Genomic DNA, 15362 nt, shown 5'->3' with positions numbered 1-15362 from the left:
CAAGTGGTGATCGAAGGGAGGAGGGGAGGGTGCTTAGCTTACAGAGAAGTAGAATGAACCAAGGGGCAGGGGGTTTCATCAAGGAGAAACAAACAGAACTTTCACACCGTAGCCTGTCCAGTCATGAAACTGGTCTTCAAAGCTTCTCTGATGCGCACCGCACCCTCCTGTACTCTTCTAACCACCCTGGTGTCGGGCTGCGCGTAACCAGCAGCCAGGCGATTTGCCTCAATCTCCCACCCCGCCATAAATGGCTCCCCCTTACTCTCACAGATATTGTGGAGTGCACAGCAAGCAGTAATAACAGTGGGAATATTGGTTTCGCTGAGGTCTAACCGAGTCAGTAAACTGCGCCAGCGCGCTTTTAAACGTCCAAATGCACATTCTACCACCATTCTGCACTTGCTCAGCCTGTAGTGGAACAGCTCCTGACTACTGTCCAGGCTGCCTGTGTACGGCTTCATGAGCCATGGCACTAAGGGGTAGGCTGAGTCCCCAAGGATAACTATAAGCATTTCAACATCCCCAACGGTTATTTTCTGGTCTGGGAATAAAGTCCCTTCCTGCAGCTTTTGAAACAGACCAGAGTTCCTGAAGATGCGAGCGTCATGTACCTTTCCCAGCCATCCCACGTTGATGTTGGTGAAACGTTCCTTGTGATCCACCAGTGCTTGCAGCACTATTGAAAAGTACCCCTTGCAGTTTATGTACTCGCCGGCTTGGTGCTCCGGTGCCAAGATAGGGATATAGGTTCCGTCTATGGCCCCACCACAGTTAGTGGATGGCTTTGTTGCAATGGGATTCCCTATGACCTGCACATTTCCCAGGGTCACTACCCTTGATATCAGCAGATCTTTGATTGCGTATGCTACTTGCATCACAGCAGCCCCCACAGTAGATTTGCCCACTCCAAATTGATTCCCGACTGACCGGTAGCTGTCTGGCATTGCAAGCTTCCACAGGGCTACTGCCACTCGCTTCTCAACTGTGAGGGCTGCTCTCATCTTGGTATTCATGCGCTTCAGGGCAGGGGAAAGCAAGTCACAAAGTTCCATGAAAGTGCCCTTACGCATGTGAAAGTTTCGCAGCCACTGGGAATCGTCCCAGACCTGCAACACTATGCGGTCCCACCAGTCTGTGCTTGTTTCCCGGGCCCAGAATCGGCGTTCCACGGCATGAACCTCCCCATTAGCACCATGATGCCTGCATTGCCAGGGCCCATGCTTTGAGAGAAGTCTGCATCCATGTCCTCATCACTCTCGTCACCGCGCTGACGTCACCTACTTGCCCGGTTTCACTTTGCCAGGTTCTTGTGCTGCATATACTGCTGGATAATGTGTGTGGTGTTTAATGTGTTCCTAATTGCCAAAGTGATCTGAGCGGGCTCCATGCTTGCCATGGTATGGCGTCTGCACAGAAAAAAGGCACGGAACGATTGTCTGCCGTTGCTCTGATGGAGGGAGGGGCGACTGACGACGTGGTTACAGGGTTGGCTTACAGGGAATTAAAATCAACAAAGGGGGTGGCTTTACATCAAGGAGAAACAAAAACAACTGTCACACAGAATGGCCCCCTCAAGGATTGAACTCAAAACCCTGGGTTTAGCAGGCCAATGCTCAACCCACTAAGCTATCCCTCCCTCTCGTATTTCAGGCAGGACTTCACGGAGGGAGGGGGTGCAAATGAATACAAAACAAATCTGGTCTATTTCTTGTTTTGATCCACTCCATCTATCTTTTACATCTTTGGCTGGCAGCAGACGGTGCAGAAGGACTGCAAGCCATCCACATCTCTTGGCCGCTCGGCAGAAGATGGTACAATAAGACTGCTAGCCATCCTCATCTCCTGCCTGCCCGGCAAAAGATGGTACAATAGGACTGCTAGCCATCCATATTTCCTGCCTGCTCCCCATAAGATGGTACAATAGGATTGCCTGCAGGACTAAAGAGAGTGACCTGGTCAAGTCACTCCATATTTAGTCCCTGCGCCCATGTCTGCCCAGGCGCTCCTGACTGACGCGGCCAGGAGCACCTCGGACATGACGATGACGGCTACCAGTCCTATTGTACCATCTGCTGCCACAAGGCAATGGGTTGCTGCTGCTGTGTAGCAATGCAGTACCGCGTCTGCCAGCACCCAGGAGACATACGGTGACAGCGAGCTGAGCGGGCTCCATGCTTGTCGCGGTACGGCGTCTGCACAGGTAACTCAGGAAAAAAGGCGCGAAACGATTGTCTGCCGTTGCTTTCACAGAGGGAGGGAGGGAAGGAGAGCCTGATGACATGTACCCAGAACCACCCGCGACAATGTTTTTTGCCCCATCAGGCATTGGGATCTCAACCTAGAATTCCAATGGGCAGCGGAGACTGCGGGAACTGTGGGATAGCTACCCACAGTACAACACTCTGGAAGTCGATGCTAGCCTCGGTACTGTGGAAGCACTCCGTCGAGTTAATGCACTTAATGCACTTAGAGCATTTTGTGTGGGGACACACACAATCGACTATTTAAAAATGATTTCCAAAAAAACCAACTTCTATAAATTCGACCTAATTTCATAGTGTAGACATACCCTAAGGTGCCACAAGTCTTCCTTTTCTTTTTAAAAAATCCTTGCATTAACAAACATTAAAAAAAAAAAAAAAGGTCACAATCACCTTACCCAGTGCAGAAGAATAAACTTTAAAAAGGGGACATTATGTCCAAAAGCAAATAAAGCTGTACAACTATTGCTAATGTGCAGGCCTGAACTAAGACGTTTGGTACAGTAATCGTATCTATAACCTCTGCCTAAATGTTCTGAAACATTAAAAAACAAAAAATCAGATATAAAAAAAATCCAAATGTGAAAATATATACTGTACTGCTGCAGTTAGATATCAAGTCATGTCCAGAAGGAGAACAGCAGAGCTAAGGAATATGTTGTTCAGTATCTACATCTTTTTCAAAGATTTTTTTTTGCTTCTGCACCCCTATGTTCATCCTTTACAAAACCGTGATAAATTTTGTACAAAGTAGGTCTTGTGAGCCAGTATTTAAAAACTCATAATCAGAGGAACATTATTGTCCTGGTAAAATAAGTGTATCAGCATTTTATGTAAAGTTATTGAATATATACAGTTATTGAAGTTACTCCACAGAAGATAGGAGGACACCTCATACTCACCTTCTTTTAAAGCCCACTTGATTGATCCTGTCCTCTTGCTGACAGCATGCAAACTTCCATCAAGGGTTGAAACAAACAACAGCGTTTCTGGTACAGTCACTGAACTAGTGCTTCCATAGCTCTGAAAAAGAAGAGCCCATAAATTTACATTATAACTTGTTTTAAAATCTGTTACTTTTAATTATGTCATGCTGCAAAAAGTCAAGATTCTTTGGTTTTGCATGTAACGATTAGTCTGCTTTCTGCAAGACAAACTGTTTTACAAAATCCCTGCTAGGCAGCTGTGTATAGTAGAGATGAATGAATGTTACTCACGGGCACCCAGTAAACCTGAAGGACAGAGGAAATGGCACTGCCAGATAGGAAACTGAGGAATGGCTAGCACCAATCAGTAGATAAACTAAAGTATCTAAAATCCCAGCACTCATTTAGACCCCAGCATATCTCTTGGCTATACCTGCTCCCGGAGCTCAGCCCTCCTGATGTATCAACACTGCAAAAACAAGCTGTGTTAGACACTTGGGGTGAAATCCTGGCCCTGTTAAATTCAATGGAAGTTTTACCATTAACTTTACCCATAGTGTCAAGCATTCTTTCCTACATGGGGTACTATACTCTGCTATTCCTTTTGATACCAGTGGAGAAATCATTCTCAACTCTGGTTTGCATAGGCGGGAGAACTGGTTACTACTTGTTGTCATTTTCATAGCATAGACAGTCTTTGAGTCTAGCTATTATATACATGTAATTCTATCACAAGGCATCCCAAAACTATGTAAAAAGATAACAGAAACAATGAGGTTGGGTCAAAGGTGCTAGCAGACTAAACCAGAAACTTAATTTAATCACGCCTCTCTCTCAACCTGGTACAAAAAGAACCAATATATACCAACAGCCTCAACACATACATTTTGTTACAAGCCTTTAGTTATCACCCAAATAACTTCCTTGTTTGTAAACTGTATTTGTGTTGCCCATCAGTCTGCCATCTGCCTTGTCTGGGAAGTTTCAGAACTATATTTAAATCTCAAGCTACTATTGTTGGTAAGGTGAAACTATGTGCACTGATAACCCAATGACTGAAATTTTAAAAAATAATTCTAGATAAATTCAAAGTTTTAACCATATTAGGATTTGTGAAGGACAAAACATGAAGTTGCCAAGCTCAAAAGCTTTGGCTCACCTGTGGCTCTCTCCTTGGAAAATTATGGATTTTTCAGAACAGACCAATTCTGCAGTAATATACCCTAGTTCTTTTCTCATTATACAGCAGTATATTATAAAGTAATACTTAACTAACTCCTAGGTACCACCCACTGATATAGTAATACAGTGAGCATGCATGTTGCATTACAGCAATCATGAATATTTATGGCACAGCTTGATTTAAACTCAAAAAACAGTTAAAAGTACAAATCAATAACAGTCCTGAAAATAGGGATCGGAGATAAACTGCTGTAGGTGCAGAGGAAGGAAAAATATATCAGTGCTTAAACATAGTTACAAACTCAGTCAAATAATAAAAGCTACAAGGGGCCTAATGTTTAGACAAAAGACATTTCCAGTTAAATAATATATTTATACCCTGCATTATAGACCAAACTTTGTAATACTTGTTCAACAAGGGGCACTTAATAGCAGCCTCTCTCATGCTGGTCTGAAAGCGTGTAAGGCAAATGATGTCAATAATCAATATTCAGTTTAAAAGCATCTTTCCACACAAATAAAATGAACTGCAACACAGCAGGAAGAGGAGCTACATTTTAAAGACAGGGCATCTGAATCATCTTGCAAAAATTATGACAAGTTTTTTTGAAATCAAGAAGTGTCCCTAATTCTTAAGTTCATCGTCTTTTGGTCTTTTCCTACTTATAGCAGTTAGCATTTATGCAGCATGTTTCCTCTTCAAATACTGTACAAACAATCATTTGGTCTCATACTGTGTAAATCACCAGCTACTCCAGTGGAACTGCACTGGCGTAAACATGGTGCAAATGTCTGAGTAGGTCTGTGCTGTGGTTCTGGTGGGGGGCTGGCTCACATGGCCCCATAAGTCTGAAACCAGTTTTATTCAGCTACATCTGAAGAGAACCAGCACCAGAAGATACACAGAGGTGTCTCTGGATTGAACAGATCTCTTCACTTATAAAATACACAAGTATAAAATCTAATCTTAAACGAATACATTTTAATTTTAAAGTCACATCCTTTAAAGTGACTTAGAATAAGCTAAGTTGCTCACGAGCGAAGACCTGGTGCAATGGATGTTAGTCTGGAGAGATTTATAATAGAAACTCTGGCACAAATTTGAGCAGAACACATCAGAATAAAAATGGAACACCCTTTTCTGATTAAACTGTAAAACATTAACGAGAACAGCACATGTGCATATCCTGCCTAGAGACTGGGAATACACTGCCCATGCCTTGCCTGCTATTGATTCTGTGCAGACCAGTTTGCCCCAGGGCGGAGTTCAAGAAGAAAACATGTATCTGTAAGTGCTTGTCCTGTTGCATAGTTTTGACACACCCTTTTTCTGACGTGATTAGGATATCCTAAACCCACCATGAAAATACCCGGGGGGAGGGGGGAGGAGGAGAATGGTGCAATAAGGACTGAACCACATACTGTGCTTCTATGAATTTTTGGCACTAGCATCATCATCTTAACAGGCTTTGCAATACAGAAAAACTATCTGCTTGACAGGGTGCATCTTGATCTAAAGATTCCACCCAGAGTCTGTTGGAGCTATCACTGTTTTGTGGATTGAACTCTGTAGCAGAGGTTCCATGTGGATGTGATCATTGCAAGATCAAGACCCAGAGCTTTTAACCAGTAACACCGAATATTAAAGGTAATAGAAAATATTTTTAAATACAGTACTGTTCATCACCAGATCTCAAAGCATTTACAAAAATGAACATACATCATATCCTCATTTTATAAAAAAGGAGACTTAAGCACAGTGGCTTGCCCCACTACACACACCCACACACAATCAGTGGCTGAGCAGGCGGGGAATAAAGCACAGTATTTCTGGCTTCCAGTCCATTACCCTATCCACTCCACCATGCTGCTTCTCATAACTATACAAAACAGCTTTTCAGACAAATGCAGTGCAAGTCTTTTTAAGCCATCAATTTTTAATTTTAAAAAGTAGATTTGAAAGGTTATTTTTTTCTTTAATGTGGTTCTCTGTCAATTTTTTTTGTCCAATTTATTATTTTCAATATTTTATCTAATGCATAGTTATTAAAAATGCTCCTTTGACTTCACTGAAGTAGGGCATGGCATACATTTTCAAAAGTGACTATTGATTTTGGGTGACATGTTAGAGGCCAGATTTTTCAGAGGGCAAACTAACTAGCAATTTTGGTGGCTCAATATTTGGGTGCCCAACTTGAGATGCTTAAAAGGACTTCATTTTCAGAAAGTGGTCAGCAGCTGCCCTCTGAAAAATCTGGCCTCTAACATGTCACAGATGGACACCCAAAATCACTAGTCATTTTCGAAAATGTAGGCCTTACCCTACTTCAGTGAAGTCAAAGGAGCATTTTTAAAAACTATACAATAATAAATTGGACACAGACAAAAAAGATTGAAAGAGAATCACATTAAAGAAAAAAAAAATTACCTCCCCACACTATTCTTACCTTCATCAGCAATAGCACCATAAGACAAAGTGTGAAAAATCTAATTGCTTTTCATTATTATACTATTTAACATTTTTCAAGCTAAGAAATGCAAAAGTAAAAAGACCAATCAATTTCATTTTTGTTTATTGTAAGTTTCACTTTTAGGTTTTGACAATACAGTCCAGTGCTATCAATCTAATAAAACAAAGTGCTTACACTGGAATTTATTTGCTTTTTAAAATTTAAATTTCATGTAAATATGTGTATGGGTATTAGGTTTGTTGGATGTTAGTTTCACAAAACATTTTTTGTATATATTTTATGGACAAGATTATGCAGCAGCAAGATAGCCATCTAAGGTGCTTCTACAGAAAGATCAAAGACCTCACCCATATATCTCCTGTCCCACAGCAGGATTCCACTTTTTAAAATAACCTGCCCTTCTATTGTTCATTGTTGCTTAATATGCAGTACAGATAATCATGTTGGGGTTTTTATTAATGTTCAACAAGGAATTAATTTTTTTTGGCAGGTTTTTACGATGTGTGGTCAGGGTATGTGCCAGATCTTTCAGGACTTGAAATAGGTTATTGGTTCCCAATTATTTTGTTTGGTAAACTGAGGCAAAAAAACCCCTAAGTAATTTGTTCAATATCACACTGCAAGTCAGTGGCAGAACTAGGAATAGAATGCAGGAGTCAAACACTAGACACCACTCCATCCTTGTTTACACAGGTACTTTCCCACACCAAGTCAAAAAAATAGGAGACAGAACGACTGTGTTACAGAAGCAGTTGAAACCCTCCGTAACTCTGAACATTTTTTCCACCAAGTTATGTGAAACCTACAGTACGTGTTGTTCTCTCTCTTACGGTGTTATTTTTTCAGGCTTCAGACTTTTCCTGCAGCATTAGGACTATAGTACAATTTAATTCCAAATTATTTTCTTTCTATGGATCATCATCATCATTCATAAATTCAGGACATTCTGGTCTGGCATAACCAGATCTAACTTTCTGGTTTGCCTAAAGATTCAGCAAACAAACGGCACTAACAGAACAGAAACGCTTATGTTTGTTCTCATTCCCATGAAGTCAAATTCTTCCTCCCCAACAGGAAAATCAATAAAAGATGTGAGTTAATCTGTGATATTTGTTTTGGAGGGGATTTGCTCGAGATCTAACTGACAATATTCATCAGCAAAAATTTAAAAAACACAGCCGTATGTCTTCCAAGAGATGTTCATGCAATCAGGCAAGCTACATTAGTATTTTTAACCATTTTGATACTGTATAATTAACAAAGAGTTAATATTTAAAGCCATTGGTTCTTATTCTCATGAATAAACTTACTCTGAAAACAAAAACTAGTGAATTTTAATCAACCCTATAAATTTAAGGGAGGTTAATTTTCTGAATATCATCATTTGCACAATAATACTTTGTAATAGTACCTTTCATCTGGAAATCCTCACAGACGTCACAAAAGATAATTAAGCCTATCACTGCTGTGAGGTATGTAACCGTTTTTAAATATGCATTTTACAAACGGGTAAACAACCACAGAGAGGTGAAGTGATTTTCTCTTGGTCACATAAATCAGTGGCAAGCCCAGAAGCAGAAGTCAGGAGACCTGACTCCCAATCTCTTGCTCTAATCACCAGATATCACTTTCTTTCCAATATTGGTACAGCTGATACAGTAGCATTTTCTCTTCTGGGCCAGAAATTTAGGAATTTAATTCCATACCAAAGACTTTAGCTCAAACGCAATAACTGTAATGCAGTTCTAGGGTGAAGGTGATGTACTGTTTATTAAGGGTGCCCATCCTTCAGGTGGTATATTAAATCAAGGGCCTTTCTGTCTGACATGGACAGCCTAAAGTATAAAGTTAAAGATCTCACGTTACTTTGAGGAAAAATAAAAAATAAGAGAGACTCTGGGATATATTATCCAAGTATCCTGAGCAACTTTCCCTATCTTGATAATACAGATTCTGAAGTCCAGGACTCTGTGTTCAAGTAACTAGCTGCAGAATGTATAATGTCTGAATAGCTACCATAGCACTAAGAGCTACTAGTATCTAACAGCTTTGGAAATCACTCTGATGTACTTTAAATAGGACAGATACTATATAATATCTTACTCCATTTCACTAGGTATTTTACCTCCAATGATTAATGAACGGCAGCACCTAGTTCTCAGTTAGCAGTCTCTGGTGTGCAAACTGAAAGAAAGCAAGAAGTTTCTTACTCCTGTACGTCAGGTATTCATTCTTCCTACATCTAAAAATGTTAAACAGCTAATGTACATTTAAGCTAGTGTATACTTAAAGCACTAAAAAGCATCAAAACACAACAGAGGTCTTTTTAAAAAAAAAACAGATGAGCAATTTATTTAATTTGTTCAAATATTCTTTAAAACTGTTTGTAACAAATTAAATAGAAATTCAAACATTTTTTGTTGTACAGAGTGATCCATCATTCATCAAAAGAACAGGAGTACTTGTGGCACGTTAGAGACTAACAAATTTATTAGAGCATAAGCTTTTGTCAGCATCCGCAGGGCACTGCGCTGTTTAAAAAAAAAAGAAAACAAAGCATCACAGGTGAACCTATGAAATTAAATAAATGTTCCAGTTCTGAATTATCTATGAACCACATAAACAAACCGTGCCCATCAAGTTAATTGAACTTAATTACGTATCATCCTCATATGCCAGATGTTGCCCAACTGTATGTAGCAGGTTAACTAATAAAAGATAAGCTCATACTGGACACCTGTGGTGGTTTGTTTAAGGAGACAACCACTGAACTATAAATTTTAAACAACCTGTGTGTATGTCCACTTTATCCACTTGCTAACTCAGACTCTTGCCTACTCCAGTTATCAGAACGGGGCAATTATCTCCCATGTCTTACATACGACACTCCCATTAATACACTTCAGAATGATATTAGCCTTTTTTACAACTGCATCACATTGTTGACTCATTCAATCTGTGATCCACTAGAACCCCCAAACCCTTTTCAGCAGTATTGCCACCTAGCCAGTTATTCCCCACTTATGTGGCTGTGCATTTTATTTTTCCTTCCCAACAAATGGCTTCCTTCAAAAAGGAAGAAATAACATTCTATCTTTACATAGAACCTTTTTATCCCCAAAAGATCCCAAAGCACTTCACAAACAAAATGGTATTCAAACAGATATTACTTTATCCCACTACTAAAATGCAGTTATCTCTGGGGTGAAACACAGTTGTTAAAGACAGGAAGTGAAGATTATTGTAGCCATCCAAAACTGCAGGTAGGATTGAGGTAGGCAGAATGTAACAAATAGAGTTGTAATTTGGCCACGAATAAAATGGCTCAAGCAACAAATCTCTCTTCAGACTCTACACAGATTAACTCTGCTCTTCTAAACTACTCACTCTCTGAACAAGCATTTATCATCTCACAGATTCAGCTAGTTCCCCAACCAGCATTTTCACTTCCTGTCTTCTTTTAAGAAGTGAATCTAGTATGTATCATCACTGTAAAAAATAAACATATGCAGGAAATTCCTGTAGGAGCCATTACTAATAACTAGGAGAAACACAGTCAGGCTGCAGAACTGATCATGGATCAACACCTTCAATAAAGGAGAGAATATGGAAAGAGGAGAGGGTGAAGGACCTCAACTATCAAAGTCTTTCTCTCCAGAGATTAGGGGAAGAAGAGTCTGACCATCATTAGGGCACAATACAAAATTTGCGTTTTAGCACAAACCTCCCCACAGTAATGAAGGCAGAATGGCAGCCCAGCTCCTTGCATGCCAGCCCGACTGCTATCTTATACAGACTGAGACACACCAGAGTCACTTTAGCTGCTCCCTGGCTACCATCCAGACTTTATTTCAGCTTGGAAAAGAGACTAAGGGGGGAATATGACTGAGGTCTATAAAATCATGACTGGTATAGAGAAAGCAAATAAGGAAGAGTTATTTACTCCTTCTCATACCACAAGAACTAGGGGTCACCAAATGAAATTAATAGGCAGCAGGTTTAAAAACAAACAAAAGGAAGTATTTTTTTACACAACGCACAGTCAACCTGTGGAATTCCTTGCCAGAGGATGTTGTGAAGGCCAAGACTATAACAGTGTTCAAAAAGAACTACATAAATTAATGGAGAATAGGTCTATTAATGGCTATTAGCCAAGATGGGCAGGGATGATGTCCCTAGCCTTTGTTTGCTAGAAGCTGGGAATGGGAAACAAGGAATGGATCACTTGATGATTACCTGTTCTGTTCATTCCCTCTGGGGCACCTGGCATTGGCCACTGTCGGAAAACAGTATACTGGGCTAGATGGACCTTTGGTCTGACCCAGTATGGCCGTTCTTATGAGTTCTTCCATTGACCTGGCCACCATCTCTCAAGAGGGTGGATTAACTACAGTGATGGAAAAACCTTCCATTGTTGCAGCAAGCGTCTATGCTATGGCTCTGCAGCTGTAATGCAGACAAGCCCTGATATCACCACTGGATTTTTGAGTATAGGGAGAGTTACTCACTATATAAATTCATAAAAGCAGTGTTTGAATAATTACACCTATATTTCGGTTACAAAAGACACACTGGGGATATTCAGCATGTTTTCTCAGCAGGGGATATTCAGCTGCTCCAGCCCCTTATGCTGGCTGGCACCATCATTTGCCACAGAAAGCTTCTAACTTTTGAACAGCTGGTGCCATTAGCAGCTTGGGGTTTTCAGGTCTGAGTCAGTTCCTTACAGCTTTATTGTGGCTTCGTACAGATAAAGGCAACACCAACAGGAAGAGAAAAACAAATAAGATCAAAACCTAATAAAGCCATTTTACCATAGTGTGCAAGAATCTAAATGATTAGACTCAGAAACAATACCTGGAGATGCAGCACAACTCCTGAGGAGTCTCCACATACAAGAGAGGAACTCAAACATATTGAAATGTTCCTCTACTACTAAGGCTGCAGTACTGTGGATAGGAGGAAGAGGACCAGCCCAGAAAATGCTTCACAGCCTTAGAGTTTTGAAATCTTATAATGAAAACTACTATACAAGTGCAAACAATTAGAGAAATTGGTTATCTTCACCACATCACGGCACGGATGGGAAGTTGGAAGGCATCACTGTAGCTCCAGATAAATCACAGGACTTTTCTTGATGCCTAGATGTCATGATGGGTGAACAATATATTCATCTATAAGATTCTGAACAAAGGAGAAATCAGGCATTGTAGTAGGTGGCCTGGTACACCTGCAGTTTTACACCTACTGCCCTTGTTGCAGCTTTCAGAGTACAAGAGTTATGCCTGTATAACCCACTAGTTCTAAACTATTTAAACAAGGTGCAGTACCACAAACACAACTATACAAGAGGAAGGGTTGCAGCAGCCACTATATAGCAGGTGCCGTGCCTAGCCTATAGAAGGCACCACAAAGCCAGACCATTTGCAAATTTTGCAAAGCCTTTGCCTATAGGGATTGCTTAAAAAAAACATGGCGTGTCCATGGATTTCTGTTGTATCTACTCTTTACACAACGTTAAGAATATGAGGAACACCCCCCGCCCCAGAGACTACCCCCCAGAGTTAGGTTCTGGTAGCTTCCACAATAGAAGACAGGGAACCCATGAGAGGGCTTCCAAAATATTTAAATGGATACTACCCAATTCCTGTACACTAACATTCCCATAACTTTGACTTTGTGTGGCTCAAAAGCTTGCATCTCTTATCACCAGAAGTGGGTCCAGGAAAATATATTACCTCACCCACCTTGTCTCTCTAACTTTCCCACAACTAATACAAAAAATTTCCCAGAATTCACCATGACAAATTATAATTGCAACCATAATGATGTTTGGAAGGTATGTATTGTTTTAAAAAACAGTACTTAAGAAACAGGGAACTGAAGTGTTACTTTGTCATGGCCATATGAATTGTGAACTAAACAAGACACCTAAACTGCTTGTTGGTATATCAAAAATCAATATTTTCTTTAAACTCTCAGCTATTTTACACGATCAGTTGTACCTGGAAAGGAATGGAAAGTAGTTAATGTGCAAAGAGTTCTTTCTGCACACTCTGCAAATGGGAAGCATGAAAGTATCTTCTTACTTTTAGCCTTCAGATCGTTACTGAGTTTAAAGATAAAAGGAGAGAGGGGAGACCATAACTGAAGGAGGTATTCACACAACTTTCTACCACAAACCAGACTAATGTCTGTCACCTGCACAGCATATGACCCAGAAAGTTCTGAAGTATTAATCAGATCATGAAATTCTAGCAGCAATCTGCACTCTCATCTTAATCGGTTGGGTGTAGTATAACTGGAAGGGGGAGGGAATAATCTCACACCCACACAGCCAGTTCCCTTTTAGTCAGGTAGAAACCTGACATCGCTTCCTGGTTCAGTGACAGGGATAACCAGGGGCTATGTGCCTTCTATACCCCCTCTCTCATCCAAGGTCAGTGAATAAGGTGGGCGCTTTAGTCTGCATGGCTGTCAATCTAACCCTGTTCACAAGCACTAAATAAAATACCTAAAATAATAATAGCGTTGAAGCAGATTTTCACTCAGAACAGGCTTATATTCTAAGTATGTATGATCTATTAACTTTTACATATTTTCAGATTAAATGAAGAAAGGTGTGAGAGACTGTGTTGAGAAAAAACCAATGGCTGCACAGCCTCTTCGGATACTAGTGTGGGATGTTTTTACACTGGCTGTCAAGCCACGCAAAATAATCTACTTCGGATGCAGTTGGATACAACTACCTAATCTCCTCCCCAACACGCCAAACAGGTAAGACTCCAAGAAGCAAACGTGCCAGGTTCTTTAATGGACCTTAATCTTCTGCAACCTGGCACATAGCACGGACATTGCACAACTAGGATGGCAGTTACTTCTGGAATTCAGAACTCAAACTGGGACTAATATTTTGAAAAAGATAATATTAAGGTTGCAAAGTGGACACAGAAAGCTCCTGTACTGAAGAACTTATTGTCAGGACTCCAAAGGCCAATTTCTGCTCACTTACACCCAGGAGGTTGAAACCAACTAAGTTACATAGGTGTAAGCGACAGCAGAGTTTGGTCCCATGTATATCTCTCTTCCCTTCAACCCACTGATCCTGTAACAATGATGCCCCTGTTAAACTTTGTTCTCCCTTGCTCCAGGTGCCTTGTTCCATCACCTCTTGCTCCCTGCTTTTTTCTTCAGCCTTCCTTCATTCTCCATGCATAATCTCCAGCTGCTCAAGGATTCTCTGTTTATATTAAACCATTGAAAGGGTATTTATGTGGTGCTGCTTCTTATGCACTGCAGCAGCCACCTTAGATATCCAGGGTGCGATCATGAAGCCTTGAGCTGAACCCTGAAGATGAGTCAACTATTTCAGGCTTGAGGCACTTGTCAATGTTCCTTTATTTCCAATGCCCTATTTGTTTTACCTATTAACAAATTAAAAATCCATAAGCATATGCAACTCTTAATAATTCAAAATCTCCTATTAATTTTAATTATTCAAGGCACAGTATTTTTCAGCTAAGATTTTTAAACTGACAGACCCATTGCAAATTACTGACGTTGGTGAGTTAGCAAGTAAAAAAGAAGCCAGGAATGCTGCATCACAAGATCTACTTTATTCACAAACAACTCACCTGGAGAAACTGATAGGTGCTTAGTATAAAACAGAAATAAGTTGATTTAATAATTTAAATTCCTTCATGGCATATTTGTAAATATCAATAGATAACTGAAAAATTAACATGTGTAAATGTCTAAATCCAATTTTTCATTATTCATGTTGTTTACTTGGATTCTGCACTTCACATTGGACGATGAAAACAGACAAGTCAGTTTCACTTGTGTTTATTAGTGTACTTCAGCACTACCCAAACGCTGCAGCGTCTGGGTTGCAAACACTGAACAGACATGTTTGTTTGTTTTTCAAAAAAAACTGCTCAGCTGGAATTTTTTTAAATGCCCAGTGAAAAATTTTTTTTATTAACATGAGATCTTATAAAAACTTGTATTTACAAAGACTAAACTTGAGACAAGTTTAACCTGATGGTACCCAGAGAAACAGACTGCTCCATCACAAAAAATACTAAAGCTCCAATTCTGAGATGAGCTGCAGGTATAGGGGTCCACTTCTTCAGAACTCATTTCAACACTGGGGCCTAAATAGCTATAATTCAATACAAATTCTTGAAACAGATTCTCATTTCACATTACAATCATAGTCCAAGGAGATGTAATACAACACATTGTCCGAGAGATACGGCAGGATGGAGAATTAACAAGGCAAGACGACAGACCAAGCTATACCTCTTTAGTGGTAGCAGAAAAGATAATTATACAGAACACGTGAAAAGCTTGGTTTAGGTCCTCCTTCAAAAAACCACCCTCTGTGGAATCAATTATGAATTTTGATCAGCAGGATAGCTCCTTGCTAACCATGAATTTCCATCCCAGTGGTAAAATTACATGAAAGATTTAGAATATTAAAGGAACTATATTGCTCCTTTTGATTCTAAACAAGA

General features: G+C 40.1%; 1 protein-coding gene across 2 annotated transcripts in view; it reads right to left on the bottom strand.

Annotated features, from left to right (window-relative positions):
• Positions 1–15362, bottom strand: part of ERN1 (endoplasmic reticulum to nucleus signaling 1) — a 61894-nt gene that overhangs the window by 37607 nt on the left and 8925 nt on the right. For both annotated transcript variants that reach the window (XM_077833709.1, XM_077833708.1), the window contains exon 2: positions 3167–3287. In XM_077833709.1, coding sequence (XP_077689835.1) covers positions 3167–3287 — 121 coding nt within the window. The remainder of the gene's footprint in view (positions 1–3166; positions 3288–15362) is intronic.

Source organism: Eretmochelys imbricata, chromosome 14 (genome assembly GCF_965152235.1).
Source record: "Eretmochelys imbricata isolate rEreImb1 chromosome 14, rEreImb1.hap1, whole genome shotgun sequence".
Lineage (NCBI taxonomy): Eukaryota > Metazoa > Chordata > Testudines > Cheloniidae > Eretmochelys > Eretmochelys imbricata.
The sequence above is the reverse complement of the archived record's forward strand: the minus strand, read 5'-3'. Positions and strand labels throughout refer to the sequence as shown.